Source organism: Trematomus bernacchii, unplaced genomic scaffold (assembly GCF_902827165.1).
Source record: "Trematomus bernacchii unplaced genomic scaffold, fTreBer1.1, whole genome shotgun sequence".
Taxonomy (NCBI): domain Eukaryota; kingdom Metazoa; phylum Chordata; class Actinopteri; order Perciformes; family Nototheniidae; genus Trematomus; species Trematomus bernacchii.
The window spans coordinates 3,521,707-3,548,131 of record NW_022988050.1 but is presented as its reverse complement, the minus strand read 5'-3'; the positions used below and the strand labels follow the sequence as shown (position 1 = coordinate 3,548,131).

Sequence of the window (26,425 nt, the reverse complement as noted above, 5' to 3'; positions counted from 1 at the left end):
ATGACACTCTATAAAGTAGACAAAAGACCATGTGACAGATCGGGTCTGCCTCCAGTAGAGTCGCCCTGACATTTCATTATTTTTACTTACCTGCTCAAATACCAAAGTCAAAGAAAGTTGCCTAACTCCAAAAATAACCCCCCCCTTCTTGATGAACAAAGTGCTAAACCAATCATTTAAGTAGTCACAGAATAAAAGTGCAAATATTTTGATAATCAATGTCATTTATCCAAAACCAAATCATTTAATTTCATTTGTCCTCTTTTTATTTGTGTATACGGTTGAGTTTTGCAGTTTTATTGGCTTTGGTGTATTAGCTAAAGCATATATACATGTTTATTTTTTAACTACAAAATGTTCCCCTTAGATATGATCTTTTTAATAATTTAACAAATATAAAAAAATATATATATGTCTTTTTTTTTTATGAATTGTTTCAAAAATGCACCCAAATTAAAAAAATGCCTCACAATACCAAGTATTAATCAGGCTATAATGGACCTACTTTTACTATTTTCACCAAATGATTGATCATTTCATTCCATCAATTATTTGAATAAACATGTTATTCCCACCCCTACATTGAAGGACATCATTATAATGTTTATGTAAATTGTGCAGATGTGAAACATAGAAGGTATAGGGTCAAACATGTTGGTTGCAGGTCAAACACTCCAGTCTCAGGCGGCACTAGATGACACCATCACGATGTGTGAAACTGTGTCCCTCTCAACCTCAAAATCCAAACGTTATTGTTCTACTCAGATCTGACAGCCTAAAAAAAACCTGCTGAACAAAATTACCACAACCACAGTGTGAACTAATTCATCTGTTACTTAAAGTGTTTTTTGCCTGAGGGATATAATAATTAAAGTGCACGAAAAGCCTCATCATGATTTTCTTATTATAAGAACTTTATATATATTCGTGTACTTCATGGTTGCATTCTTGGTTGCTCCTGTATCACCCTTTCCTCATGAGGGTTTGCTTTTCATCAGTGTCCCCTGCCTCTTATTTGTGCTGGGCAAATAAATCTGATCAGGCGGTTCCCCAGTGTATTAGCCGACAGAGAGCCTGTGACTGCAGGAGTGCTGACTGCAGCACATCTCTGTGCAGGGCCAAGAGATTTAATGCATACTGGATGGATCTGTCCGAGGCCAGTGTGTACAAATACTGCAAAGGCAACAACCGCACAGCATCAAGGGCTGACACTGTCCTGTGAGCCGAGCTTCTATTACATTATTCCTCAAATAAATCTTCCATTGTTATTAGGAAATAATGGCCTCAACTTTACTTAGTCTCATAATAAAACACGACAAAATAAATATGGGTTGTCTTCTCACTGCTTATATCAATAGACTGATTAAATTACTAAGAGCACAGCGGTGGGTTGCCAAATGTTCTTTCATCCAGTACTGACAAAATGAATTGAATAAATAAACACATTGCCCTCATATTGTCCTCTCCTGAGTTATTTATTGGCTCAGCACTTAAAAAATGCACATCGATGAATACTAATGTTCTCAGACATCCTTCTTGTAGACATCTTGTCAAATTAAGTGTTGGATGATATGTAGTTTTTCCTCTCTGATGATATCTTCTGTCCAACTCCTAAATAAAAGCTCTGAGGATTAGACATGATTTCACTGGAAAGGGTGACTCGTAGTAATGAATGAGATATCACCTGATTCTGCATTTTTTGGATCAGTCACACCGCTCTAATCATCGTAGTTTACTCTGATAAACCTACTGTATGTACCTATACCTGTGCAGCAGTTTGCAATTCACTGATGAACATAGGATTGAGCAGCTGAAGAGCCAGATATGAGACAGAGACAGAACTGAGAAGACAGTCAATATTAGGTTTAGTTGCCTGAAGCACATCTCCACATGAATGCTAAAGTTTAACTTCTGAAATGTTTGCCATGTGAACTTAGAAGCTGAGTATTTGTTAAAGTTCACAGCTTGTTATGCCTGCAAGAAAGTATTAATGCAGATTCAACTTGACTTTTTGGCTTCGTTTTACCCACTTTGACACCAAGTAGATACATTTACTATTCAAAAGGAAGTAAGGAATAAAACAAACATGCACCGGTGAAACCTATATATACCAACACATGCTTCATGTTTCATAGAAAGCATTGGCTAAAATTGCCTTGATATTTTCACCCTTAAATCCCCAAATTGCCTAGATTTAGCCTAGAAATCTATTTAGACTAAGTGTAAATATCGATTCAAATAATATATTTGTATTATAATAATAATATTTTATAATAATAATAATAATAATATAATATAATATAATATAATAATATTTTATATAATAATATTCTGTCTTCCAGGCCGATTGGTAACAGCAATGTTTGATGTCACACCCCTTTTCACTGTCTGTCTCTACGCTGATAAAGAAAGGTGAAAACGACACGTAAAATGTTGTTTTTCCACTAAATGTGATCATTACAATCAGCCACATTTGTCCTTCTCCTCTTTTAAGACTGTAAGTGGCCTTAGTTTTTAGCTACCATCATACCAAAGCTTTAGCAGCACCCAGTGAAAAGGTTTTTAAGTGTTTACAGCTATATTTCCCAAGGATTAGAGGATTTCTTTTTACTGTGTGCTGGCGGTGCCTCCACTGGCTTCAGAGAGAGGCAGCCTCGGGCAGGCTGGCCTCGGATCAGCTTACCGTCCCTTGTCTGCACCTTATCCCTGCGAGACTGGAAACACAAAGTTGACCCATAGCTTAAGGGCGGCCTGCAGTGATGGTGGAGCATGGTTTGATTTGACAGAGCGCTGCAGCGGGGATTAAACTGCGGTAGATAGCCCTGCGTGTGCGGTTGACTTAATCTACACAAAAGCACATCATTTTTTACCGTCTACGTTGCATGTCAGAATATTGCAAGCTCACACAAAGATTTGAGGATGTTGATGATGACTTCAGGACGGCAACAATAAATACACTGTGCATGAGAGAGCACGAGTGTGTCAGCGCGGCGTTAAAATAATCGCACACCTCGCGTCTCTGCTCCTGCTGAGTGCAGAGAATCCTAAATCTTAAATCCCCTTCAGCAGGAGAGCCCACATGACAGCGCTGTTTAATATTCACACTGTATTTGAGAGCGTCTTACCAAAGCTGAGCGAGCAGGAGGAGAGCAGTTTGCTTCCTCCCTGTGGAGCCCACTCTTCCTCTGAGGTCTCAGGTTGTCTCCTCTTCTTCACCCACAGATGGTGGTGTCACATGCTTGACAAGTGTCTCCTATGAAGTGTCGGTCCTGGCTGGTGTTAACTATTATCTTAGAAGCCGACTCACTACTCTTAAGACGCTCTAATTAACACTTTTATACTTTGTGTAATATGGAGGGGTTTGATAGTGATGAACCCATAGGTTATACCCCCGCTTCTGCTCTTCCCTTCTCCTACAAGGCGTTCATAGCATAGTTTTCAGCCCCAGCAGGCAGCAAAACAGCTCTATAAATTCACTCCAAGGAGCAGCCAAACAAATATACCCAAAGTTAGTGTTCTGCTTGTGAACTTAGTGGCATATTAAGCCGTTTAAGAGCCTGATTATTCTCAGGAGTCAGTGAAAAGAAAACAAGCGAGGACATTGGACTTATATTCTTCAGGAGGCAGCTCAAAGATATTACTTTCATTCTGCTCCTGTCTCAAAACAGGCGGTAGCTTGCAGTAATGTTTACCACATCAGATGAATGATGAAGTGCTTCTATGTCAGTGGTATGTAAGAAATACCAAATGTGTCTCCATACCAGTTAGAAACTAGGAGATGAGAAAAAAACATAACATCTTGATATCTTCTACTCAGTTTCCAACCCCAAGTTTCATCTAAATGTGTTATATTTGATATTCACTTTGCTCAAGCAGTTAATGAATTCCGGATTTTGGATCACTTAATTGTATTGAATTTGTAAGAGCAGCAAAAGACTACATTTTACCAGCATTACCATAAACCTCAAACAACGTCTCTCATATATCCTATCCACCAGATCCACAGCTCTGAAGTAAGAAATGGACTGCAAAGAAGTTGTGGAGCTCTAAAAAAAACCCCACTCAAATCCAATTTTTTCTCTACTTTGAAGAGATCAGAGACCACATGCTGTACGCTGCGCTGTGTAATTGCAATTTAGTGGAACTTCTAAAAATGGAGCACTGTGAATCTTGTCAAATCTCAAAGCTGAAGCAACAACCTTCATTTTCTCCTCAAATCCACGTAAAATATGAGATGAATGGATCAGAACAGCGCTCTGATTACCATCTGTCTCTCCATGATCATCTCCGCCACCACGCGCTGACGAGGTGTTTCTTAAGACAATGTTTACTCTGTGTGGTCACACACACACACACACACACACACACACTCACACACAAACACACACTCACGCAGAGCATTGAATGTTACAACATGCATAATAGATCGGAGATCACAACTCCAGCAAACCCCAACTGTGATTAAAAAGAGGCTGCTTTGTTTTATCAGCCTCTCCGCTTCCCTTATCAGCTCATTTGCATAATTAGCAGTGGCTGACGCTGTCCTTGTGAGCGACTGTGATTTGTCCTGAAACTCTGTCCTACTTCAGAGCGTCGCTGCAACCTAGTGCATGCTGCTGTCGGTGCACTGTGCTGCATTCAGGAGCCTCTCTTCATACTCTAAAACTTAGAAATAGCTGCTGGTTACTGTACAGTTCATTTTGGCAGTTGCTTTTCATTTAAACACCACTCTACAGGAGCAATGACATAGAACATTTTAGTTTTTCTTAACTTTGAGATCGCAAAACACAGCAAAGTGCAGAGAGCTTTAATGTGAGTCCATCAAAATCCAATCACGTTACACAACCCATCTCTAGTACACCCTGCTTCCATCAATTACATTTTTGGATATAGCGTGGCAGTGATGATGTAAGTGTTCTTAATATTTATAAATTACATTACATGTCACTTGTTAGACGCTTTTATCCAAAGCGACTGACATACTCAATACTGTGGGCAATCCCCACAGGAGCAATTTGGGGTGAAGTGTCTCAGGGACACAACGACATGCTGACTGCAGTGGGGTTTGACCCTGATCCGAACACCAACGCACAACCCACTGCACCACACGCCTAAAGGTCTACTGCAGTTTGACTTAAATACATATTTAACATCTTACTGTATATTCAACTTCTTTCCACATGTATGGATTAAAATGAAACCTCTTCTAACTATTTACACACATTTACAATAAAAATAATGTGTGTGGGTGATTCCTTGAAACTGAAAGAGCAACAGTGTGAACTCACACTGATGATGTAATATTCATACCTGATTAAATAAAGTAAAGTATGCATCTAAAAAAAAGTATAGGGCTTTCAAATGGCCTGTACTGGAATGAATGACCCATCTCGACATTATGCAAACAGGAAACGCTTTTAAAGCAAAACAAATCTGAAAAATAATATATTTTGCATTTCCATATGTAGTCTCCATGGCCTCATTAGCTATTTATGGAAGCTAGAGGCCAGTATTATAGACTATTATGTATTTAGCTACAGCCTGAGGCATGTTGTTTGCCCGAATTCAATACTGCATACTAATTATTTGCAGTACTTTCCCTATTCTCATTGTCATATCATACTGATATAGCATTTAGTATGCATAATCAAACACTTTATACTAACTAACAGGAAATTACACACAATAGAGCATCAATTAATTGACTTCTGTAAATTAAATACTTATTTTGATGAATCAGATTAATACTTATAGACCCTTCTCACAGCTCATGTGTTTCCTTTCCTGATTAGCCGCGTCTTCTCAGGACTGTGTGGGCGTGTACAAGCTGCTTGATTGACAGCTGCTTCTTCTACAGTTTACATCCTTATCACTGTTATTAGCCACCGTAGTTTGGGGACATCCCATAAATGAATATACACCCAGCTGTAATCTGACGGGTGTAATTAGAGTGAAATTGAAAACACCTGTTTAGGGACTGTAAGTGCTCAAACCAAAAAACACCAGATAACTGCTTGAATATCGTTTATGTTCATTACATAACAAAATCAATTCATTTAACAAGGATGTTATATTTTAAGTGTGCAATCACTTTACAGTATAGCAGGTCGTAATGTTCACGACTTTGTCTCTGCTTCGACCACCACTGTACTTTTCATATTATATATTTTTAAGCGGCACATTTGGCTTCGGTCCATCTCCACATATCCCAGATTACATTTTGCTCAGGAATATATAAGACGAAGCATATTTGAAGCACCTAAAAATGGAAATTGTCTCTCGAGCGAGGTTTGTCCGTGTCTTCATGGCCTCACTTTGATCAGAGTTTAAATTAGACTTTTTTTTTATTGCAGCGTCCTGAAGGAAAATCCAATTAGGAATTTCAGTTGTGTACCATTTCATATAATTAGTCTGCTTAACTGATTACATGGAAGAAAGGACTCAGACATGCTGTGCACATCATTGAACATGTGTGTGTGTCATGTATTCTAGATGTAAATTCAAAGGGCATGTGAAGGTCAGATGATGTGGCGCAGTCCCCGGGAAGAGAGGGAGATTGTTACTCTGTGATTTTTAGACAAATGCTCCGAGGAAGGTGACTTGTGGGTAATCTGACTCTGCCTTTGTTTTCACCCTCTGCTAAAAATGCTGTCCTACGCTCTCTCTCTGTCTTCCTCACAACACACACACACACACACACACACACACACACACACACACACACACACACACACACACACACACACACACACACACACACACACACACACACAAAAACACACTGTTCTCCCTGCATTGCCTGCATCTACGCTCCTAATTCATTTCTCTCTCTGTGTGTTTCTCTGCAGGCTCGCTCACAGTGTCCATCACCGACATGCGAGCTCCGGTGGTGGGGGGGTCCGGAGGGGTCTACGCTCTGTGCTCGGCACATCTGGCCAACGTCGTCATGGTAACTGCCGTCATCATCGCCTCCATTGTTATGTCTAAAAGCTTCTTTTTTTTCAATGGAGACGATATGTCAGAGCCCTCTGAATGGTGTGAGACTGACACCACACTTTTACGTCTTAAGTGCTCTGTTAAAAAATAAATAAAAATAGGTAATATACAATGTGACAACAACAACAGAATATGAGTTGGACATTTTATTTGACATATCTTTACTTCTTAACTTTATCTAATAGTGTTTTATTTTTTGTCGCTATCTTTTTCTATAACATTATAATTGTCCCCTCTATTGGACACTGCTAAAAAACTGTTAATAAGCAACTGCAAACTTTACATACCCGTATCTTAACATACACACACAGCAAATAACAGACATCTAAATTGGCTACCAAATATGTATTGGAGGTTTTCCACAGAAGGATCACATCGATGTGATAAATTGTTTGTATTGCCCAGCAGCTTTTGGTAAAGCATAAATATTCCATGTGACCTCTTTGAACCTTGTTGATAAGTAGCTTACCCACCCCCCTCAACCACAACATGTTTATTACTCTCATACTGTATGTATCAATGAATCTGAAGTAACTGGCATTTCAGACACTTGTATTAATTATTAACCCTGTTTTTATTTATGTCTACTGGAAAAAAAACAAGCAGTGGATTCCCTTGTTGCTTGTTTTTTTTTTACAGTATTTATTTATATGTGGGTCACATGGTCTACATGTGAAATGCCTTCCACATTCTCTCCAGCTCTCGAGGCGGTGTTACATCTGACAAATGACTTTAACTAATGTTCACTGTTGGCAGCCGAGACGCCAGCAGGGATAGAAATCAAAGAGCATCGACGGGCCAAAGCGGAGGAACTGTGACTGCGCGCTCGTAGCAGCTAACAGACACTGTGTCGGGTCTGTTGCGCTTGATGCCTGTTTGTAGTTACGGAAATCCTTTAAGGCACGTCTTAGTTCTGCTCTGATGAGGCTCTAGTTTTTTGTTTTTGAAGAAAACCTCGTCAAGTCTCAACCCAGTAAATTCCCAGCCATCTGCCATCAAGCATCATCATCCGCTCTGAAGTTTGTAGCGCCGCCTCGGACGTGACTCCCCAGAAGTCATGCGCCAAAGTGTCAGAATCTATCTTGGAACTCTGTCGAGCACAAACTCAGCTTTTGGCACTGCACGTAGTTGAAAATCTTTCATTTTTTGAAGGAAAACTAGATCTTACTCGTAGTTTTTTTATATATTTGTTTCCTCTGAACTGCCAGCACTTTTTCTTTGACTCAATAAATGATTCCCTCACACACGTACGACTGATCACCTCAGCAGTTTTCCATTTCAATGTCAGCAGTGTGATAACAAGATGTGTAACAGACAGAAAAGATTGGCTTTCGTTTGGTTTAAGATTAGCTATTTCTACACATTTGGGAGTGGAGGCACGATAGAGCAAAGTGCCTCCCATCAGAGAGCAGCACACACAGCTCTGCACTTCTGTGTTGACCTCTCCTCCACGATATCAATCATTTATTTGTGGAAATATTGTGTCATTGCAAATCCCTGCCATTCCTGGCTTGTTTTAAATGTATGGTCACGGCAGGTTTTATTTATATTCTCCTCAGTCTTTAATCTTGCATGCGTTCCCCATTTCTGTTTGTGTGCTATGAGAGAAGAGGAGAAACACTGGCCGGGGGTAATACATCCACAACTTAAAGGAGAAGTTCCCCCCCAAAATCAAAAATAGATATTTTGCTGACCTTGTTGTGAGCAATTTTCATGTAGGAACTATTTTCTCTTTACCAAACTAAAGCGAGCGAGCACTTTCTGAGGCACACTTCCCTCTGCGCGTTAATAAGGTTTGCGGGTGTAGTTTGGCAGAACGAAAAATGTTCCTAAATGGCCTGTGGATTATCTAGAGTAACTGGGTCATGATTTCTGAAATGGACATTGCCGTTGAGTTTCACAAATGAGCACCACAAGATGAATGCCATCTAGTTCCATTATATTCAAGAGAAGGTAGAAACTAATTTCTTTATAAATAACACTGCAGGTTAGAGAACAACGTTTTGAATTCTGAGTGACCTGTCCCTTTAAGAAAAATGTGATTGGTACAGTTTTCCACCCTTTAGGAGTTGAAGTGTTATTCTAACTCAGGATGCAATTGGTTTATTTCCCCCAAAGAATCTCAACGGCTATTTATTGGCCTATATTCCCCCTGTGTTAAATAATCTAAGCTCTAATTAATGGAGCGCCACTGGGCTGGAACAAGTAAGTGGAGAGCAGTCAGGTGTGTAATCGCGTCTGTGTGTTGTGTAAGTGTTTCCTCCTCTCTCGTATGGATATAGATTGTTTTTCTTTCAGGTCTAAATATGTCCAGAAGATAGAAATTGAGGCGTTCCTTCTCAGGCTGATAATATACTCACATATATATATAAATAATGTTTGTTTGTGTCGTGATTGTTTACGCTGACGAGACACTTTTGTGTTGCAGAACTGGGCCGGGATGCGTTGTCCGTACAAGCTGCTCCGCATGATCCTGGCTCTAGTTTGCAGTAAGTTATCGAGATCTACACTCAAATCCCTCCTGTCCTCCTTTTCTGTTCCCATTGTTGCTATTTATGTTAATATAATAGCTCAATCATTGAATAGGGAGTGTGCATAACCTTTTATTTTCAGCATATTAAATGTTCACAGCTCATTAAGGACTATTTATTATCTGAGTGGGGTGAAAACGGCGATGAAAGCTGAGCAACAAACATGTAGTCAAGTTATCTTGGTTAATTGTTCATAGGGGCCCCATGCTTGGACATGTTGCTTTGTTTTCGAACCGTTTGAGTCATACCACTTGTCCTTTTTTCTCCACACGAGGGCCGATACACTGCCACTTTCATTAGTGAGCAATATGTTCCCTCCATCTGTGCCGAGCCTGCCGCCCCCGAACTGAGGAGCCGAGAGTCTCTGCAGCAATGTTGGATTTCTCCTTAGTGTTTTACAAACAGGCAATACAGCATTTTAAATAAACCGTGACACATGGCTCGTGTGAGAGACTGAATTAACATTAGTTCCAGTTTTATAATCAGTGCTGAGTAAATATTCAGTGCAAGAGATTCTCGGAGAGCAGCACCACAATTAAAACACTATCATTTGTTCAGTTTTTAGTCATAAACCCTGTGATATATGCTGTACGTGGTTATACATATTAGCTATTTTCCTAATAAGATGCTGAAAAATGAACTGTTATGAGGTGGGAAAGTACTGAAAAGGCCAAATAAACAAGAACAAGAATATATATATTGTATTGTACAATTATTTTATGACGGAGATTTTTCATTTGTCAGTTGTACTCATTAAGGCAAATGGATTTTGTTATATTTGCATAGAGCCAGGCTAGCTGTTTCCCCCTGTTTCCAGTCTTTATGCTAAGCTAAGCTAACAACCTAATGGCTGTAACTTAATGTGTACTGTACAGAGATGATAATGGTCTCAATCCTCCTTTCTAACTCTTCACCATGAAGCCAGAAACGGCCGATTTCTCAAAAATCTAAGCACCATTATTTCACTCCTTGATAGAAGAACATGGCTGTAGTCTGGTCTCATGTCCTCAAATATACAACCGTAAACAAATACTGAGGCTATTCTGTCTCTCCTCTTCCCTCCACAGTGAGTTCGGAGGTGGGTCGTGCCGTCTGGCTCCGCTTCTCCCCCCCGCTGCCCTCCTCGGGGCCCCAGCCCAGCTTCATGGCCCACCTGTCGGGGGCCGTGGTGGGCATCAGCATGGGGCTGCTGATCCTGCGCAGCTACGAGGAGAGCCTGCAGAAACAGTGCTCCTGGTGGGTCATCGTCTTCTCCTTCATCACCTTCCTCCTCTTCGCCATCTTCTGGAACATCTTTGCCTACGAGCTGCTGGGGGTGCAGATCCCGCCTCCTCCCTGATGAAGGCCCCCCCCACCCCCCCCTCCACAGGTCCTAATCCACACACACACTGACTCAAATTTTCAAAGAAATCCCTCTTGGACCATACTTAGCATTTCCTCTCAAGTTAGACCCAAATTATAAGAAATCATTCAAAACAAAAAAAAATCTAAGAATCCTTTTTTACAGATACTTTGCAAATCAAAGAAATATGTCTCTTTTATCAAAGAGGGATTACAGTAGCAACAAGAACAGGTGAAGGTTCCTCAGATCCATTTCGAGGAGCGTTGTATCTTTTGATATATACGTTTGAAATCTCATCCACATTACCAGCACTAACCTTTCAGTGAGCATTTATCCGCCATGCTCTTTATTTCAGAGGCTTCTTGAAAAGCTGTTTCATAATTTGTTTCTTTGGGTGCGTCTCTCATACATTGTTGACACGTGCCTGTGGTGAAAAGCAAAGGGAAACAGTAGAGTGCTGTCGCGGTGACAATGCTGGAGAAACACTAAGAGAAATGTTTCTTTTATCAAGATCTGCACTTAAGCAGAGTGCACGCCTGAATCTGAGTCAAAAATCTGTGCCAAAAATCAGAGCTGCAGCTGCTTTAAAGGAAAAAGTTTATTTTAGGGTAGCAATAAAACAAAAATGTCTGAAGAACCAAATGAAATATGATTGCTGTTGTGTTTTTGTGATTCCACAGCCCTGTTGTAACTCACCGGGGTGACTGTGGCGTTTTCAAAATCGCTGATTGAAAAACAAAAAACAACTTACAGAACGTTTTTCTCAAATTGAGCTGCCGAGAAGGGTCTCCTGCCCAATTTGAAAACAAAATGCTTGGAGTGCAAATGGTTCTCCCAAAGCAGAAAGAATGAGAGGGTGATTTGAAACGCAAGATTTCAGGCACGTTTCATTCTGTCATCCTCAAGAAGGCATCTTCATTTTCACCTCATGGGATCTTTATAAATGAGAAGACATCCGTTTTTCTTTTACATTTGTTAACATGGCATTATACCTACACTGTGGATACCGAGACATATTTCACACAACATAGACGTGAAGATGGGAAATGAAAGCGAACGCGTGACATGGAGAAAAAGAAAAAATTAAGCTCGCTAGAAAAAAGACGGATCAAGTTTCCTGGATGGTCATCGCTTCCCCGGGTGATCTCCTCCTGTTGTCGAACTAAACACCAACTTGCTAAGCGCACCGTGTAAAATATGCCATGTCATGCTCTGTGGCTCTCAGCGAGACAAGGACACACACACACACACACACACTCACCCACACACACACACACAGTTTCTCCTCTTTGTCTTTGAGAGCAGCCACCGCCTGATTCTGAAGGTCAACGTGGACAAACCGAAGAGAACACACACACACACACACACACACACACACACACACACACACACACACACACACACACACACACACACACACACTGGCCCCTGCCTGTTCTCGCTCTGACAGACTGGACTGGGGAGGGCGTGGATGTGTCATCACCTGACCTCTGACCTTTGCGTCCCAGAGGACATTGGGGTCTCTGTCGGGCCCGGTCTATACCTCAGTTTCTCATCCTTAGGGACTGTATACTTTTGTAAAGGAATGTACCTATAAAGAAAAGAAAAAAAGAGTGTTATTAAGCTGTCCCCATTTTTCTTTTTGATAGTGGATGTGTATATCGTATGTTCATAACCAAGAGTATATTTATTTGGTCTCATCTCCTCTTTGACGGGGAAGAGTTTCAAATGGTGCAAACTTATTGCTATGATTGTTGTTCTTCTGATTACTCCTGTCCTGTATGCTCCTCTGAAAAATAATCCACGAGGCAGAATCCCCACACAAGCTTGATTTTATAAATCGTTAGTGCTTTACAAAATAAGCCATAGGAAGAACTAATTGGAGAGGGTGTAAGAAAAAGATGTTGGATTGGTAGCTTTCATTTTGTTCGTGTGATCAAACATTTATCCTCATTTTGACTCTTTTGCAAGTAACAAAATATGGACAGTGCTTCTGTCATATATTTCTCCTGAGTGATTCAAGCTTTTTGGAAAGCTGAGGCGAGGATAGCAATTAGATTTTCTCCTGCTACGTTCCATTTTTCAGCCTTCACTCAATAATTCATTTGAATGTCCACTGGCTGCATGAGGGGAAACAAATTTATGCATTTGCCAATTTTGATAGTCGGTCATAAATACATTCCTTTGCATTTGCTTCCACATGAAACTGTCAGTCGTAAAAGAAGACTCGGCGCTAAATGAGGAAATCCATAGCCAGAAAAGCCCTGTTTCGAATGCATTGAAAGGAAAGGATCAGCTAATACGTGGTATTAAAGGATCCTTGATGGGAACTCCTGTGTATACTACGAAATACTTTTTGCTCAGGATAGCAAAGATGCATCGATGAATAATTTACACATACCCTGTTAGCCTATAATGAAGATAAAGAGGATGCCGGAGAATAGGTTAATGTTCCTATTTAACTGAAGATTCACAGGAACCCAGAGGGCCTGTAAAAGGGAGCTAGTAAATGTTTTTCTAGAGCACATTAAATGTTAATATTACCTTCACTCGAAGTACATGCAGGACTAAAAACAAAGTAAGTTTTGTGTCCCCCTAAACAGATACCAGTTCTTCTCATACAAAGTGAGAGTTTTGGATTCGCTATTATGTTATTTTCTGAAAAAGGCAGACAATATCCTCAACACAAGAACAAATAAAGTGTGTGCATGTTAGAAAAACAGGTGGACAGGAAATGTTTTTAGGCTTTTTTTAGCACTTTTCAACAACATTAAAGGCATTAGAGCCACAGAAATACATCATGCAATTACATTTAAAAACTAAAATCCAAGAGTATACCAACAAAAACAAGCTAAAATAGAATATGAAAGGTATAAAATACAAGACGAAAAGTCACAGACCAGTTTAAAGAGTCGTTTTTTTTACCTATCTGTAGGACAAGTCTCCTCAGCCACTCAGCTTTCAGCATAAGTGATAGAGCCCTGTCTCCCATCCTCTGGTTAACAGTACATGACGTTAAATGGTTAGTGAGGGACATCAGAAGGTGTCTTTATAAAACCAGCTGCTGCGTACGTGCTCTCCCATCATGCCGCACACACCCCCCCCCCCCCCGTCAGGATGATGCATGGCCGCAGCGAGGAGCCCAGAGCTTCGTGCGTAAACAGGATATCTTCCTTTAATAAGTGGACCTGACAGGCTGCATGATGTTAATTTAATCGCTGTCTTTTGAGTGACACTTTTGTTTTCATCAGTACAAAGGGAAGGCGTGGTGAGGGATGGCATGAGCTGAATAGAAGCAGACTATCAATAACGTATGATAAATAATAAACAATGTGATCCATCACTTAAAGTAATACACATGCCCCACCTGATTGGTTAAACACAGTCAAGACTGCAGTAGGAGATGATGTTAAAAAGGTCAGACTGTTTGAGTCTCTTGGAGATCATGCATTGTGTTTGTGATGCAGCTAATCTTGCATACAACATAGCCTGATTTATAACTAAAAACAATTCAATCCTTAGTTAAGACACCATGAAACCTAGGCAACAGGTTGTTTTTTTGTATCTAAAAAATGCCTCATAGTGTTTGTGTTTTCATGACTGTATGCTCAAGGACCTCTTATGGTTGCAGTGATTCACAGTTTTTGAGAAAGCTTTTTTATTGACTGTTTAATACCCTCACTCACTGCTGACTCCGCTAAACCGGCCTGATGATTTGCAGAGTTAAAATCTTTGAGATCCTATTAGATTCAACATAATGAAATTGGCTGTTTTTGTTAGTGCTAGGTCTTCTGTTACCGCTCAGCTTTGTCCTTTTTGTAAGTAAACAACTGCTTTAGTAGGAAAGCATTGAGTTCAATCTACTAGGCTGAAAACAAGTCTTTGATATTCTGTTGCAAGCCTTTGTTTTGGTTAAAAAACACATAAGTTGGCCTCAATATAAGTTAAATACATCTCTGTTTCTGGATATTTGCCGCCATTTGGACTGTAAGGGAGCCTTGAGTGATTGAGATTCAACTGTTTATGATAATGAGACACACTTTGAGATCTGCTGAGTTACTAGATCATTCATGAACCCTGGTTGATGTGACTGCAGGCAAAATACTGTTCATTTCTGTTTTCGTCCTAAAAATGCAGCATACTTGACATTTCTTTGCTTATTTCCTATGGCTGTATTTCATCAAACATGGGCTGTTTTGCACTTAATGTATACATGTTGCCATATTCTCTACTGCCATAAACATTCTTCGATGCTTTTTTACCTCCCTATGCCAATCCATTGTGCTGTTATGCCCAATGCCTTGTTATTGTATACACGCCCACATTTTTAGCACCGGTCAGAAAGGCTGCTTTGCTGTGTTTCTCTCCATGATCATGCACAGAATCCATAAGAGCGATAAGCCGCAGTGCAAACAACTGAGAGGTTGTTAATATATCCTGTAGCTGCTCTGAACTGCTGCCAGGTTGCCTTTTCTTAGTCTTTATTGCTACTTAGATATAAATGGGTAACTCTCACTGCAGGACTGTGCAACTAAAGCAGGCTGCTGTAGCAACAACCAACACATTTACTGAGGACGTTGAAACCTGAAAAGCTGGTTTAGGCACCGAAAAGCAGACTTTTGGCTGTAGTTCTCATAGTGATCCTGCATTAGATACATAAAATCAGTGTCAAAGGGTAGATTTTACTTTTAATATTAAAATAACAATATCAAAGATTTTCATTTAGATAAATATCGGGTAAATCGCTACCGCTAATAAAGTTATAACAATGGTGATGATAACTTATCAAATCTCTTATTTTTGCGGTATTATGAAAAACTGGGTGTCTGTGGTGACATTCCCGGGAAAAACACAAGTGGCAATCTTTGGGAAGTTAGATCCAAAAACACGATACACTGCAATTACTGCTTATCCAACACGCTTATCGCCATATGTCCTGTTGAAGATAACAAAATCTTCAAGATTGTAATTTTAATTTAACAGAAACAACATAAACTGGCTGGGACATCACAAACTAAACATGCATCTGTGAATTGAAATGCTTGCAGGTTGTCATAGTTCAACAACTGATACATTAGCAACTAGCAACATTAGCAGCCAGCAACATTAGCAGCTAGCAACATTAGCAACATTAGCAACCAGAAACATTAGCAAATGGCAACATTAGCAACTAGCAACATTAGCTGATGGTTTATGACCACTGATTTTATGTATCGCTGCTAGAAACAAGCATAAAGAGTGTGTCTGTATTCAGGGTTTCCTTCTGGAGTTAGTGTATTATTCTGGTTTGTAACAGAGAACATCATTGGTTTCCCAGTCTATAGCTTTGGTACAGTTTTCTTTTCATGTTCACAAAAAAAGCCAGAGCCATTCAAAGAGGTCATGCAAGATCAGCAGATGGTTTCGTAAAGTGAGTTTCCCTCTGAAGGTTTAAAAAAGAAAAGTCATATCTGTGCTGCTGTGGTAGTTGTTCATGAGCTGCTTACTTGTATTAATAAAAATGGTGCCAAGCTTAGAGGTTCAATCTCAGACCAGACAAGAGGTTGTTCCAACAACAGCGTTTACAAAAAGAAAAAGCAGAAGAAGCTATTTTATCTCGGTCAAGAGGAAACTAAAGGAAAAATTAAATGTACATGTGGATAATTTATATCAAAGTCCTCGTTAATTATTTCACGATCTATTGTACTTTTTAAATGTTCTGAACGGAACCATTTTATATTGTATATATATGAATATATTTTGTTTTATTTTGTACTGTTCATTGTACTTTGCTTTAATTTAGAAACAATATAAATAAAGAACAATACTGTGGCAACATCTAACTGCTGTATTTAGTGTTTTTCTCAAAGGGGTATCATTGAGCAACAATTAATAAAGGTAAACTTAAAATGTACTTGTTTCAGATTCCTCAAATGTATTTTAAGTCCTCGGATTGTAAACTAAATATTTTTGGGATTATTGGTTCGATAATGTGACCATGAATTGAGTGTGATGTGTATTTTGCACTGTTTGCAGAAGATTAATAGACAATATAATGAATTGATAAATAAATGATCAGTAAATAAAGAAATACTTTTAAAGCCCTGAACATCATCGTTATTCAGAAATAGTTTATCTTAAAGCTGTATGAATTACAACATGATACTGTATTGCACTAAACAATAACTGGTCTTAAAAAAGGGTCTTTTACCCACAGGATTGGGAGGGTTACTTTCAAAATGTAACAATAAATGGTAACCTGTAAAAAATGTAACCACTAAAGTAATTTAGGCAATAAGACTGTTAAACACCTGAACAGTTGAAACAACATCCCTCATATTCATCTGGCTGCTACTTAAAAATTATTTTAAAATTATTGATCTATTTACCTATATATCCTATTTCAATAACTTGCATATAGACTTTTATTGCACTATTTCACTTTTTTAAAACAATTTTTCTTTTTGTATTTACTATTTAATATTTACTTGCACTATGCTTTTCTGTTTATCTGTGTTTTGTGTTGCTCTGTTGGAGAAGCCTGTGACACAAGATTTTCATAACTACACTGTAGCTATGTTCGTATGACTAAATAAAGAACCTTGAACCTTGAATTTAACCTGATTACTTCCCATTACTTTTGGATTACCTCAATATCAAATTAAAGTTGTAACATTATAATCCTGCTAGTAATCCCCACATTTTAGAAATGTAACAGTAATCTTATTACGTTTTAGTCTAATGTAACTGTAAGGAAATACAGTACATGTAATCCATTGCTCCCAAACCCTGTTAACGCAAACATTATTAACATGTTCTCCAAAAGACAGAATCTAAATGAACTGTATTTGATATAAAGCCTTTATTAATTTGAATACAAAAACACTAAAGAAAGTTCATTGTAGAATAATGTAGAAGTGTTCATTTTGTTCTGAGCCTCTTCCCTGGTCTCTGGTCAGCGTCGGGTTCTGAGCGGGTCTTCTTCACTCCTTCATCCTCCAGGAGGGGGATCTGCTGCTGTTTGGCTGCAGCCTGCGCCCACAGACACATCTCCACCCTGTGGGGGGTCCAGTCCTGCAGGGGGTCCGCTGAGGGGAGAGGACAGACCACGCATCAGAGGAAAATTGGATTTTATTGGGCTTCTATTTTTACCAAATCAAGGGAAAAAGAGAGGGAGAACATTTCCTTTGATTTAATGTTGTGCAGCTATAAAACGTTACATCTTTCAGTTTTTATAGCCACTGTTAACAATTTGAATAAAACTGATTAAACAGGATTCAAATGTACAGTGCTGTGCAAAAAGTATAATTAATAGTCTCAAATTTAATCTAATAAAAGGCAAACATAAAATATTAAAGGCTTGATTTAAAAGCACAGATATGAGGTTTGATCAGACAATGAAATAGTCTCTTTATAAGCTAATTGCTTTTTATTTTGTAGAATCATATTTAATGTGCTTTTTTGACAATGCCGAATCCAGATGCACCCACCACCCTTCGTGTCTGCATCATTAGCTCACCTTTGTTTAGTTTCTCAGTGCACTGAACCATTTTGCCCAGGTACAGAGCGTAGTGCTTGGCTGTGTATTGGATGGGCTTCAGGCCCGGGACGCTCTCCATGGCTTCATCTGACATGAACGCAGCCTGTTCTGGAGCTCCTGCCGACAACACAGCTGGAACAAAATGGACAGTCAGCCCTGAGCCAAGCTGAGGGTGGCAACGAGGAGAATACAAACTATTCAAACAGAGAGCAGGGAGTCCCAGCCGCACAGAGGTAGCACACTCACTGAGTGAGAACTCACTTTAAGAGGATCACACAGAGATGTTTTATCAGTGTGAATTCCAAAGCTTTTATCTGTTTGATGAAAGCTGTGTGCAGAAGCAGAATATAGACGCTGTGCTAACCTGAGGCAGTGGCTGGGCCGACTCCTTTCAGGGAGCTGAGCTCTGCGATGGCTGCCTTCACGTCAGGCAGGAGGCTGAAGGCCTTTCTGGAGCTCCTCTCCACGGTGTCCTCACTGTTGGACGCCACCAGCTGCTGCAGCCTCGGCCTGAACTTCCCTCTCTGCGGAGGAAAAGCACACGGGGCCACTCAAGGACACAGCTGAGGCTCTGCATAGCAATACGATATGTCTGAGGAATTATTTGCTGACAAAATCTTTTTGTGTTGCAGTTCCTCTGGGATTATTATGGTTTTATGTCTAGATGTCACTCACAGTGAGCTTCCACTCCATCAGTCTCACCAGCTCCGACTGAGTGACATGTTTGTCAGGGCGACTTGAAATGAGTGTCGGCAGCTCCTCTTGGTACCTGACAGCAGATACACACAGGTCAGTCTCAGTTAAAATCTCACGCTCAAAACAAGGAACAACTTCAGAGCTGGAAAAATGTGTCAATGAATCGATTACTTGATCAACAGACATGTTACTTCGTTTCAGTCGTTTTTCATGCAGAAATAGCTAGACAATTTGATTACATGCTTCCTCATATATAGACATTTATATACAGATGTTCAACCTTTTATGTCTAGTTAAAACCATGTATCTCCAGATGTGTTGATTTAAAAACGTTGTGATGGACTGAAGGATAAAGTGTTCCTTCATGTGTTGAGAACATTCTTCTACTCCTTAATAAATTATTTGAAAAGTCTCTTAGATCTATTTTGGAAAATGCAGGAAGAATTATTTACCACTTTTCGAGGTCCAGCAGCTTTCCAGGTTTCTTGCTTTTGGATTTGGCCTCCACTACATCCCAGTATTTCCCAAACACTGTCCTCCATGTGTTTGGTTCCTCACAAGCAAACAGAGAACTCATGGCTGCAGAGAGATCACACCATCACCTGCAAACATAGACAAACAAAATCAGTTTACAACCTCTATTCTACAGCACTGTGCCATTTATACTAATATATCTATTAAAATACCTCGTTTCAACAAATGCACCGTTCACTTTTAAAGAACAGATGAAAACAGAACAAAAAAGAGGTGAAAATCTTCAGAAAACTCCTGAATGAATTGTAGTAGTGTCGATGCTTCCGTAACTAGAAACGAAATTATCGCGAGATGACAGTGTGTCAGGGCAAAATACTACTTCCGGTGCCGCAAGCAGTGAGCAACAGTTTCAGAAGGTTTGTCCTCCTAAAATACTCTATTATTTACCTTGCATAGACACTGTACCCCAGTTGGATATATTGTTTAAATATGTCTCTAGTTGTCCGACATAATTGTGAAACTTGAGTCGTGCGCGTTTCGTCTTTGCAAAAGTGCTCGGTAGCTAGGTTAGCCAGCTAGCATTAGCATCACATTCCTGTCATGTTTATGGTGAAAACACTGTGCAGGAGTTTAGCTGTTAGCAGCCAACAACACGCCCACAGACAAGTGAACAACTTAGAGAAACGTATCAACAATTCAACCCAATTTCAGAGGAGACTAGACCACCACTTAAGCACAAAATCAAGGAGATGTAAGTAATATTAGGTCAATGTCAATAGTAGCACTTGTTACTTAGGGTAGTAGCTCTCAATTTTGGGATCCCTCGTTTTGTCTTGACAGCATCATTATATCTTCAGTTGAGCTAAAGCAGCTATTGGTCAATTCCAGCACGAGGTAGAAATGGGTTAACACAAACCTCAGCACAGCAATACGTTATACAGATGAGACAGAAGTAAACAAACAGAAGGGACATCTGACAGTATAAAAACCTAAAATGATAATCTGTTGCAAGAAGAAGCGTTCCTATTTCTCCCAGCTAAATGTCGTCCTAGAGACCTTTCATACCTCAGGAATGTCTCCTAGGTTCATGTATGTTTCTCTAGGAAATCATCCACAACAATGTATTGCTGCCAAAATAGTTTTTGACTTTTGACATTTTAAATCTCAACATAAACTGCAACTAAGGTGTGTTTTCATTACATCCGTCAATTATTTTATAGATTATTCCTTTTAATAACATTTCCATCCCAGCTCTATTAATGTCTTTAAATAACGTTTCTGATAGTTACCAACATATTCAGTTTAGTGTGGTAAACAAACAGAGAAAAGCAGGGAATATCCATATTAAAGAGGCTGAAACATTATCTCTGACATTTTTGCATTTAATAATTACTTGAACAATTATTTGATTTGTTTGCGATTATTTTGAATCTAATCAATTAGCTGATTTATTTTAGCAGCTCTACTCCACAGTGGCTAAATACATTTTTACCATTCAATTGTGATGGACTTAAAATATCTGTCCTAAGTATGAACCCAGATAACATCATGCTGTGTGTTTCTCTCTCTAGTTAATTGGCTCTCATGGGAGCACATGAAGAAGACTCTGTGCTGCAGCAGAAAATAACAACACCGGTGGTTCTTCAACAAGTAAGTTCAAGTTTTATTTTTAGAATGGTAAACACACTTACAGTATGTTGAACTTAAATCCACTTTTTGTTCCCTCTTCACCAAGTACTGTATACATGTAACATCCTGTAGTGCCATCTTCTGGTGGTTTTCGGAACTGCATATATACATTTTACATATTGCTCATAGAATGCTGTAAAAGTAAAAGTAACAAATTCATTTACAGTTCACCTGATGCAACTTTATTGTCTCTGAGCTTGAGTAAAAACATTGTTTTGTGCTGCAGGAACATGGAGAAGATGTCACGGGTGACCACAGCCCTCGGCAGCAGTGCCATCAGTGGCCGAACGATGTTCTGCCACCTGGACGCTCCTGCCAACGCCATCAGCGTGTGCCGTGACGCCTCGCAGGTGGTGGTGGCCGGCCGCAACATCTTCAAGATCTACGCTCTGGAGGAGGATCAGTTTGTGGAGAAGCTGAATCTACGCGTGGGCCGCAAACCCTCGCTCAACTTCAGCTGTGCAGATGTCATGTGGCACCAGATGGAGGAGAACCTGCTGGCCACAGCTGCCACCAACGGGGCGGTGGTCACCTGGAACCTGGGGAAACCGTCCCGTAACAAGCAGGACCAGCTGTTCACGGAGCACAAACGCACCGTCAACAAGGTGTGCTTCCACCCCACAGAGGTGTACATGCTGCTGAGCGGCTCGCAGGATGGCTTCATGAAGTGCTTCGACCTGCGCAAGAAGGAGTCCGTCAGCACGTTCTCAGGTAGGATATTATATGATAAGCCTCAGACCATTAGTATAAAGTGAAATACAACTGCTGAATGTATTGCACAATCTACTTCTATAAGCTTTTGAAATGTGGTTTACTGGAAATATTCTGAGCAGTTTTGCATTTTTATGTGTTGGGATTCTGTTTAATCCAGTTTCTGTTATAGCAGAAATCATATTTTACTGTAAGAAAAATATGAAACAAACTTTATTCTTCTTTATTTTCTAATTGCTTAATTTGTTTGTTGATTTTCTTTCTTCCAGGTCAGTCAGAGAGTGTAAGGGACGTCCAGTTCAGCATGAAGGATTATTTCACTTTTGCTGCGTCCTTTGAGAATGGCAACGTCCAGCTGTGGGACATCCGGCGGCCAGACCGCTACGAGCGAATGTTCACCGCTCACACTGGACCCGTGTTCTGCTGCGACTGGCACCCTGATGACAGGTACAAGAAAGTGTGACTCAAACAAACTTAGAAATGAAAGGTTTCCCTGTATCTTGTCATAGTAGTGCTTTAGTCGGGTTTTAATTGTAATTCTTAAATGGATTTCTCTACCTTTACCTTTATTTTAGGGGATGGCTGGCTACTGGCGGCAGGGACAAGATGGTGAAAGTTTGGGACATGACGACCAACCGGGCCAAGGAAATCTTCTGTGTCCAGACCATCGCCTCAGTGGCGCGGGTCAAGTGGCGGCCTGAGAAGAAGTTTCATTTAGCCACCTGCTCCATGATGGTGGATCACAACATCTATGTGTGGGACGTCCGACGACCTTTCATTCCCTTCGCCACCTTTGAGGAACACAAGGATGTGACCACGGGTATCGTGTGGCGGCATCAACACGACCCTCACTTCCTGCTCTCTGGCTCTAAGGACAGCACTCTGTACCAACACATGTTCAAGGACGCCACTCGTCCCGTGGACAAGGCCAACCCCGAGGGTCTGTGCTTCGGACTGTTTGGGGATTTGGCTTTTGCAGCCAAGGAGAGTCTGATCAGCAGCGACTCCAACAGAAAGCCGTACCCCGGGGGAGACCGCCGCTACCCCATCTTTTTCTTCAAGAAGCCCGACCAGACAGAACAGTTTGCCCATGTGTCGAGCGCCCTCAGTGTCTTTGAGACGGACTTGGACAGTAACTGCATGGACTGGTTTGTCAAGACGGCACAGCTCTACCTCCTCTGTGGGAAGCCTTTCGCAGAGCTCTGTGATCACAACGCCAAAGTGGCCCGGGAGCTCAAAAGGCCTCAGGTCAGACACGGGAACAAATCTGTATTCAACGCTGTAATACTTTACTTCCATGAATTATACAGTAATTGTCCTTGGCATGTGTTATGAATAACCAATATTTGTTTTCTTTAACACAAAGGTTTCCACAACTTGGACCATGCTGAGAATCATGTTCTCAGACCCAGCAAACCTCACTCCCGGTCCAAACCACCCGCTCAGTAAACTGGGCACCCTGCCTTTAATGAACAGGTAAACTACTATTTCATAGTGCCATTACAAAGACAGCAACACAAGTTATCATCTAATGCTGATGTTCGTTATACTTCCAGTTTCAACATGAAGGAAATGAACTCAGGGATGGGCGCAGAGAGCAGGCTGGAGCGCAGTAAAGGAGAGAGCAGGCAGGACAACAGCCACCTAGAGCCCGGGAACTCGCTCATCAGCAACAATAATGAAGGTGAGAGCGGCCATGAAACTCCTACAGGCTTATCTGATTGTCCTCCTGTTTGTATTTTATTAAAGCCATTAGTTTCTATTACCCTTCAGATAACGAGGAGACGGAGGGCAGCGAGGGCCAGGCGGAGTATATGTTCGGTGATGCTGAGTTAGATGATGACGACCTCTACTCGATGGAGCACGACAACCAAACAGGTCAGTCCCGTCTCTGAGAGTTAGCTTCTGTCAGTGACTGCTGTTTTCCATGCTCAGCGCTCTTTTGTCTAATCTCTGCTCTTTTTGTCCCACCAGAGGAGCAGGAGTACACGCTGCCTCAGGAGGCCTTCCAGCTGCGACATGAGATCATGGACAACCCGTCGGCTCCAGAGCATCTCCAGCAGGACAAGGCCGACTCCCCGCACGTCAGCGGCAACGAGGCGGAGGTCACGTGTCTGACTCCCATCGAGTCCTTCTCCCTCATCTCCATCTCCCAGCCGCTGTTCACCCCTCACCTGCCGGCCAGCTTCTTCTGCCCCATTGTGCGCGAGATGCTCAGCTATTACGCCGAAAAAGGCGACGTGCAGATGGCCGTCTCCGTGCTGATCGTCCTCGGGGAACGCATCCGCAAAGAGATCGATGACCTCACGCAGGTCAGTCGTGTGTTGAGATCTTTAGTCCTTACGACATTGCAGTTTTGAAGATCTCTGACTAAGTTGTGTTTCCATTTCAGGAGCACTGGTACACGTCCTACATCGACCTGCTGCAGAGGTTTGAGTTGTGGAACGTGTCCAATGAGGTGATCAAGTTGAGCACCTGCAGCGCCATCACCTGCCTGAACCAGACGTCCACCACGCTGCACATCAACTGCAGCAACTGCAAGCGGCCAATGAGCAACAGGGGCTGGATCTGTGACAGGTATGTTGTTCACACTTCCTGGAGTCTCCACAGGAATAACATACATTATTACATTCTAAATAGGGAAATACCCTCAAAATGATCAATTACATACACCACTTTTCTTTCACAATGAACAAACGATTGATGAATTGTGGTAAATGGGGGGGGCAAAACTATCAAAACATCACTTTACAAACACGCAAATGCGTAGTTATATGCTCCATATTTCCCAAAAGCATGCATTGTCCACTTAATCCTTACTGTTTAATACACTTGCAAATAAATGAATTGGAAGTGTTTTAAATAGTATGATTATAGTGAAAATGCCTGTGTTTAGGAAGAGCATACACCTGGATAAATGTCTGTTTTTTTTCTTTACTGTAATTACAATTTTCTTTGACAATAATTAGTCATATTATATCTTTATTGAAAAATGACCATGCATAAAAAACGCTTCATCTCAAAAAGAGAATAAATGCTTATTCATGGTAACACAGGGTAAGTCATTGTTAAACCGTGTGGGTAGAGTATTCCTTTCAATGCCCCCTCTGTACAGAACACTGAGTATGTATTTAAATCTTTAATAACCCCAGCTCTGGCTGATGCCCTCCTCTCCTCCAGGTGCCACCAGTGTGCCAGTGTGTGTGCGGTGTGCCACCACGTGGTGAAGGGGCTGTTTGTGTGGTGTCAGGGCTGCAATCACGGAGGACATCTGGAGCACATCAGGAACTGGCTGAAGAGCAGCGCTCACTGCCCAGCCGGCTGCGGACACCTGTGTGAGTACACCTGAGCCAACCACTGCTCACACAGCTGCTGCTCCGTGGGAGGGGGAGTCGATCCTCACACACACACACACACACGGGACAACGGGATGTCTTCATTTCTCCACACTGGCCTGGAGTCTCTCGTCTTTTTGGAAATAAGGACGACTCAAATGTGTGATTAACTGCGTCTAAAGGAGGAAGAGGTTTATATGTGCTCTCCTGGGAAGCCATTCAAACAAATTCATATTTGAATTTGAGCCATTTGTATATAAACTGATGTTACAATAGATATTCAGAAAATATAACAATATTTTTTGTTAAACACACTTGCTGCATTTTACATGTTTTTAAACCCCTCAGTAAGATCCTGAAGGCTGTACAGGAAGATTTGACTGTTCATATAAAGTGGATTGTTAATGTTTGTACATATGCTATATCTTATTTTGAAGGACTGTAGATAAAGAATTAATTTATATGGGAAATAGCTCTCTATTCAAACAATACAATAAAGCAATACACTTGAACTTGTGGTGGACCAGTGCAGTCTGTTTTGTGTTTAAAATATAATAGATTATATGAATATTTCTGAGGTTGTGAAGTGTGACTATTGTTGTGTAAAATGACACAAAAGCACAAACTAAGGGTTGAAGGAGAGAGCTTGGATAACAGCTTCAGCTCTCTGAGGGCAAGGGCTCTCTGAGGGCAAGGGCTCTCTGAGGGCAAGGTGAAGTGGAAACTTTTGCTGAACGCAGTGTACACTGTGTGGCTAAAATACATTTTGCTGCTGCATTACTTTGCTTCGTAATGGTACTGTTATATGTTTCCTAAACTAAAGCCCAGCTTCAAATCTATATCAGATAACAGTTGTAATAAAACAGGATGTAACATTTTGTTACTTACATTCTGCTAATAGCTATTAATGATTATGTTACCATTTAAAATCATGTCTCTTTTTAAAGGGGCCCTATTATGCTCATGTTCAGGTTCATATCAGTATGTAGTGTCTCTACTGTGACATGTCTGCATGCTTTAATGTTCAAAAAGCTCTTTATTTTTCTCATACTGCCTGTGCTGCAGCACCTCTTTTCACCCTCTGTCTGAAACCAGAGCCCAGTCTGCTCTGATTGGTTAGCTGGCCGGCTCT

General features: G+C 40.7%; 3 protein-coding genes across 5 annotated transcripts in view; 2 read left to right on the top strand and 1 right to left on the bottom strand.

Moving 5' to 3' along the window:
- Positions 1 to 12,802, top strand: part of rhbdl1 (rhomboid, veinlet-like 1 (Drosophila)) — a 42,322-nt gene extending 29,520 nt beyond the window's left edge. The window contains exons 6-8 of the mRNA XM_034119735.1: positions 6,849 to 6,949; positions 9,425 to 9,485; positions 10,595 to 12,802. Coding sequence (XP_033975626.1) covers positions 6,849 to 6,949; positions 9,425 to 9,485; positions 10,595 to 10,866 — 434 coding nt within the window. The 3' untranslated portion in view covers positions 10,867 to 12,802. The remainder of the gene's footprint in view (positions 1 to 6,848; positions 6,950 to 9,424; positions 9,486 to 10,594) is intronic.
- A 4,884-nt stretch (positions 12,803 to 17,686) lies between these two features.
- zgc:112496 (uncharacterized protein LOC541336 homolog) lies at positions 17,687 to 20,434 on the bottom strand. Of its 2 annotated transcripts, none has more exons than XM_034119883.1 (6): positions 20,351 to 20,434; positions 19,537 to 19,686; positions 19,064 to 19,157; positions 18,753 to 18,912; positions 18,368 to 18,520; positions 17,687 to 17,936 (listed from the first exon to the last, which is right to left on the bottom strand). In XM_034119883.1, exons 2-6 carry the CDS (start codon positions 19,659 to 19,661, stop codon positions 17,770 to 17,772), a joined length of 699 nt encoding a protein of 232 aa, XP_033975774.1. In that variant the 5' UTR covers positions 19,662 to 19,686; positions 20,351 to 20,434; the 3' UTR covers positions 17,687 to 17,769. The 2 variants fall into 2 exon arrangements, with proteins under 2 accessions (XP_033975774.1, XP_033975773.1); XM_034119882.1 differs by lacking the exon at positions 20,351 to 20,434 and adding an exon at positions 19,771 to 19,888.
- Positions 19,913 to 25,805, top strand: wdr24 (WD repeat domain 24). 2 transcript variants are annotated; one of them, XM_034119880.1, is made up of 11 exons: positions 19,913 to 19,974; positions 21,130 to 21,208; positions 21,474 to 21,958; positions 22,228 to 22,405; positions 22,534 to 23,206; positions 23,325 to 23,434; positions 23,515 to 23,642; positions 23,732 to 23,836; positions 23,933 to 24,270; positions 24,351 to 24,535; positions 25,139 to 25,307. In XM_034119880.1, the coding sequence occupies exons 3-11, from the start codon at positions 21,478 to 21,480 to the stop codon at positions 25,305 to 25,307; spliced, it is 2,367 nt and encodes a 788-aa protein (XP_033975771.1). In that variant the 5' UTR covers positions 19,913 to 19,974; positions 21,130 to 21,208; positions 21,474 to 21,477. The 2 variants fall into 2 exon arrangements, with proteins under 2 accessions (XP_033975771.1, XP_033975772.1); XM_034119881.1 differs by lacking the exons at positions 19,913 to 19,974; positions 21,130 to 21,208 and having other exon boundaries at positions 21,478 to 21,958; positions 25,139 to 25,805.
- The last annotated feature ends 620 nt before the right edge of the window (positions 25,806 to 26,425 follow it).

What these genes read in the sequence shown, in the direction of transcription:
- zgc:112496 (XM_034119883.1), bottom strand. Translation starts at nt 19,661, where the DNA reads ATGAGTTCTCTGTTTGCTTGTGAGGAACCAAACACATGGAGGACAGTG. An exon ending in TGATGGAGTGGAAGCTCACT is followed by an intron (nt 18,913 to 19,063) that starts GTGAGTGACATC and finishes TTTCCTCCGCAG; the next exon opens with AGAGGGAAGTTCAGGCCGAG. An exon ending in CACTGAGAAACTAAACAAAG is followed by an intron (nt 17,937 to 18,367) that starts GTGAGCTAATGA and finishes CTCTCCCCTCAG; the next exon opens with CGGACCCCCTGCAGGACTGG.
- wdr24 (XM_034119881.1), top strand. Translation starts at nt 21,478, where the DNA reads ATGGAGAAGATGTCACGGGTGACCACAGCCCTCGGCAGCAGTGCCATC. An exon ending in GTCCGTCAGCACGTTCTCAG is followed by an intron (nt 21,959 to 22,227) that starts GTAGGATATTAT and finishes TCTTTCTTCCAG; the next exon opens with GTCAGTCAGAGAGTGTAAGG. An exon ending in GACTGGCACCCTGATGACAG is followed by an intron (nt 22,406 to 22,533) that starts GTACAAGAAAGT and finishes CCTTTATTTTAG; the next exon opens with GGGATGGCTGGCTACTGGCG.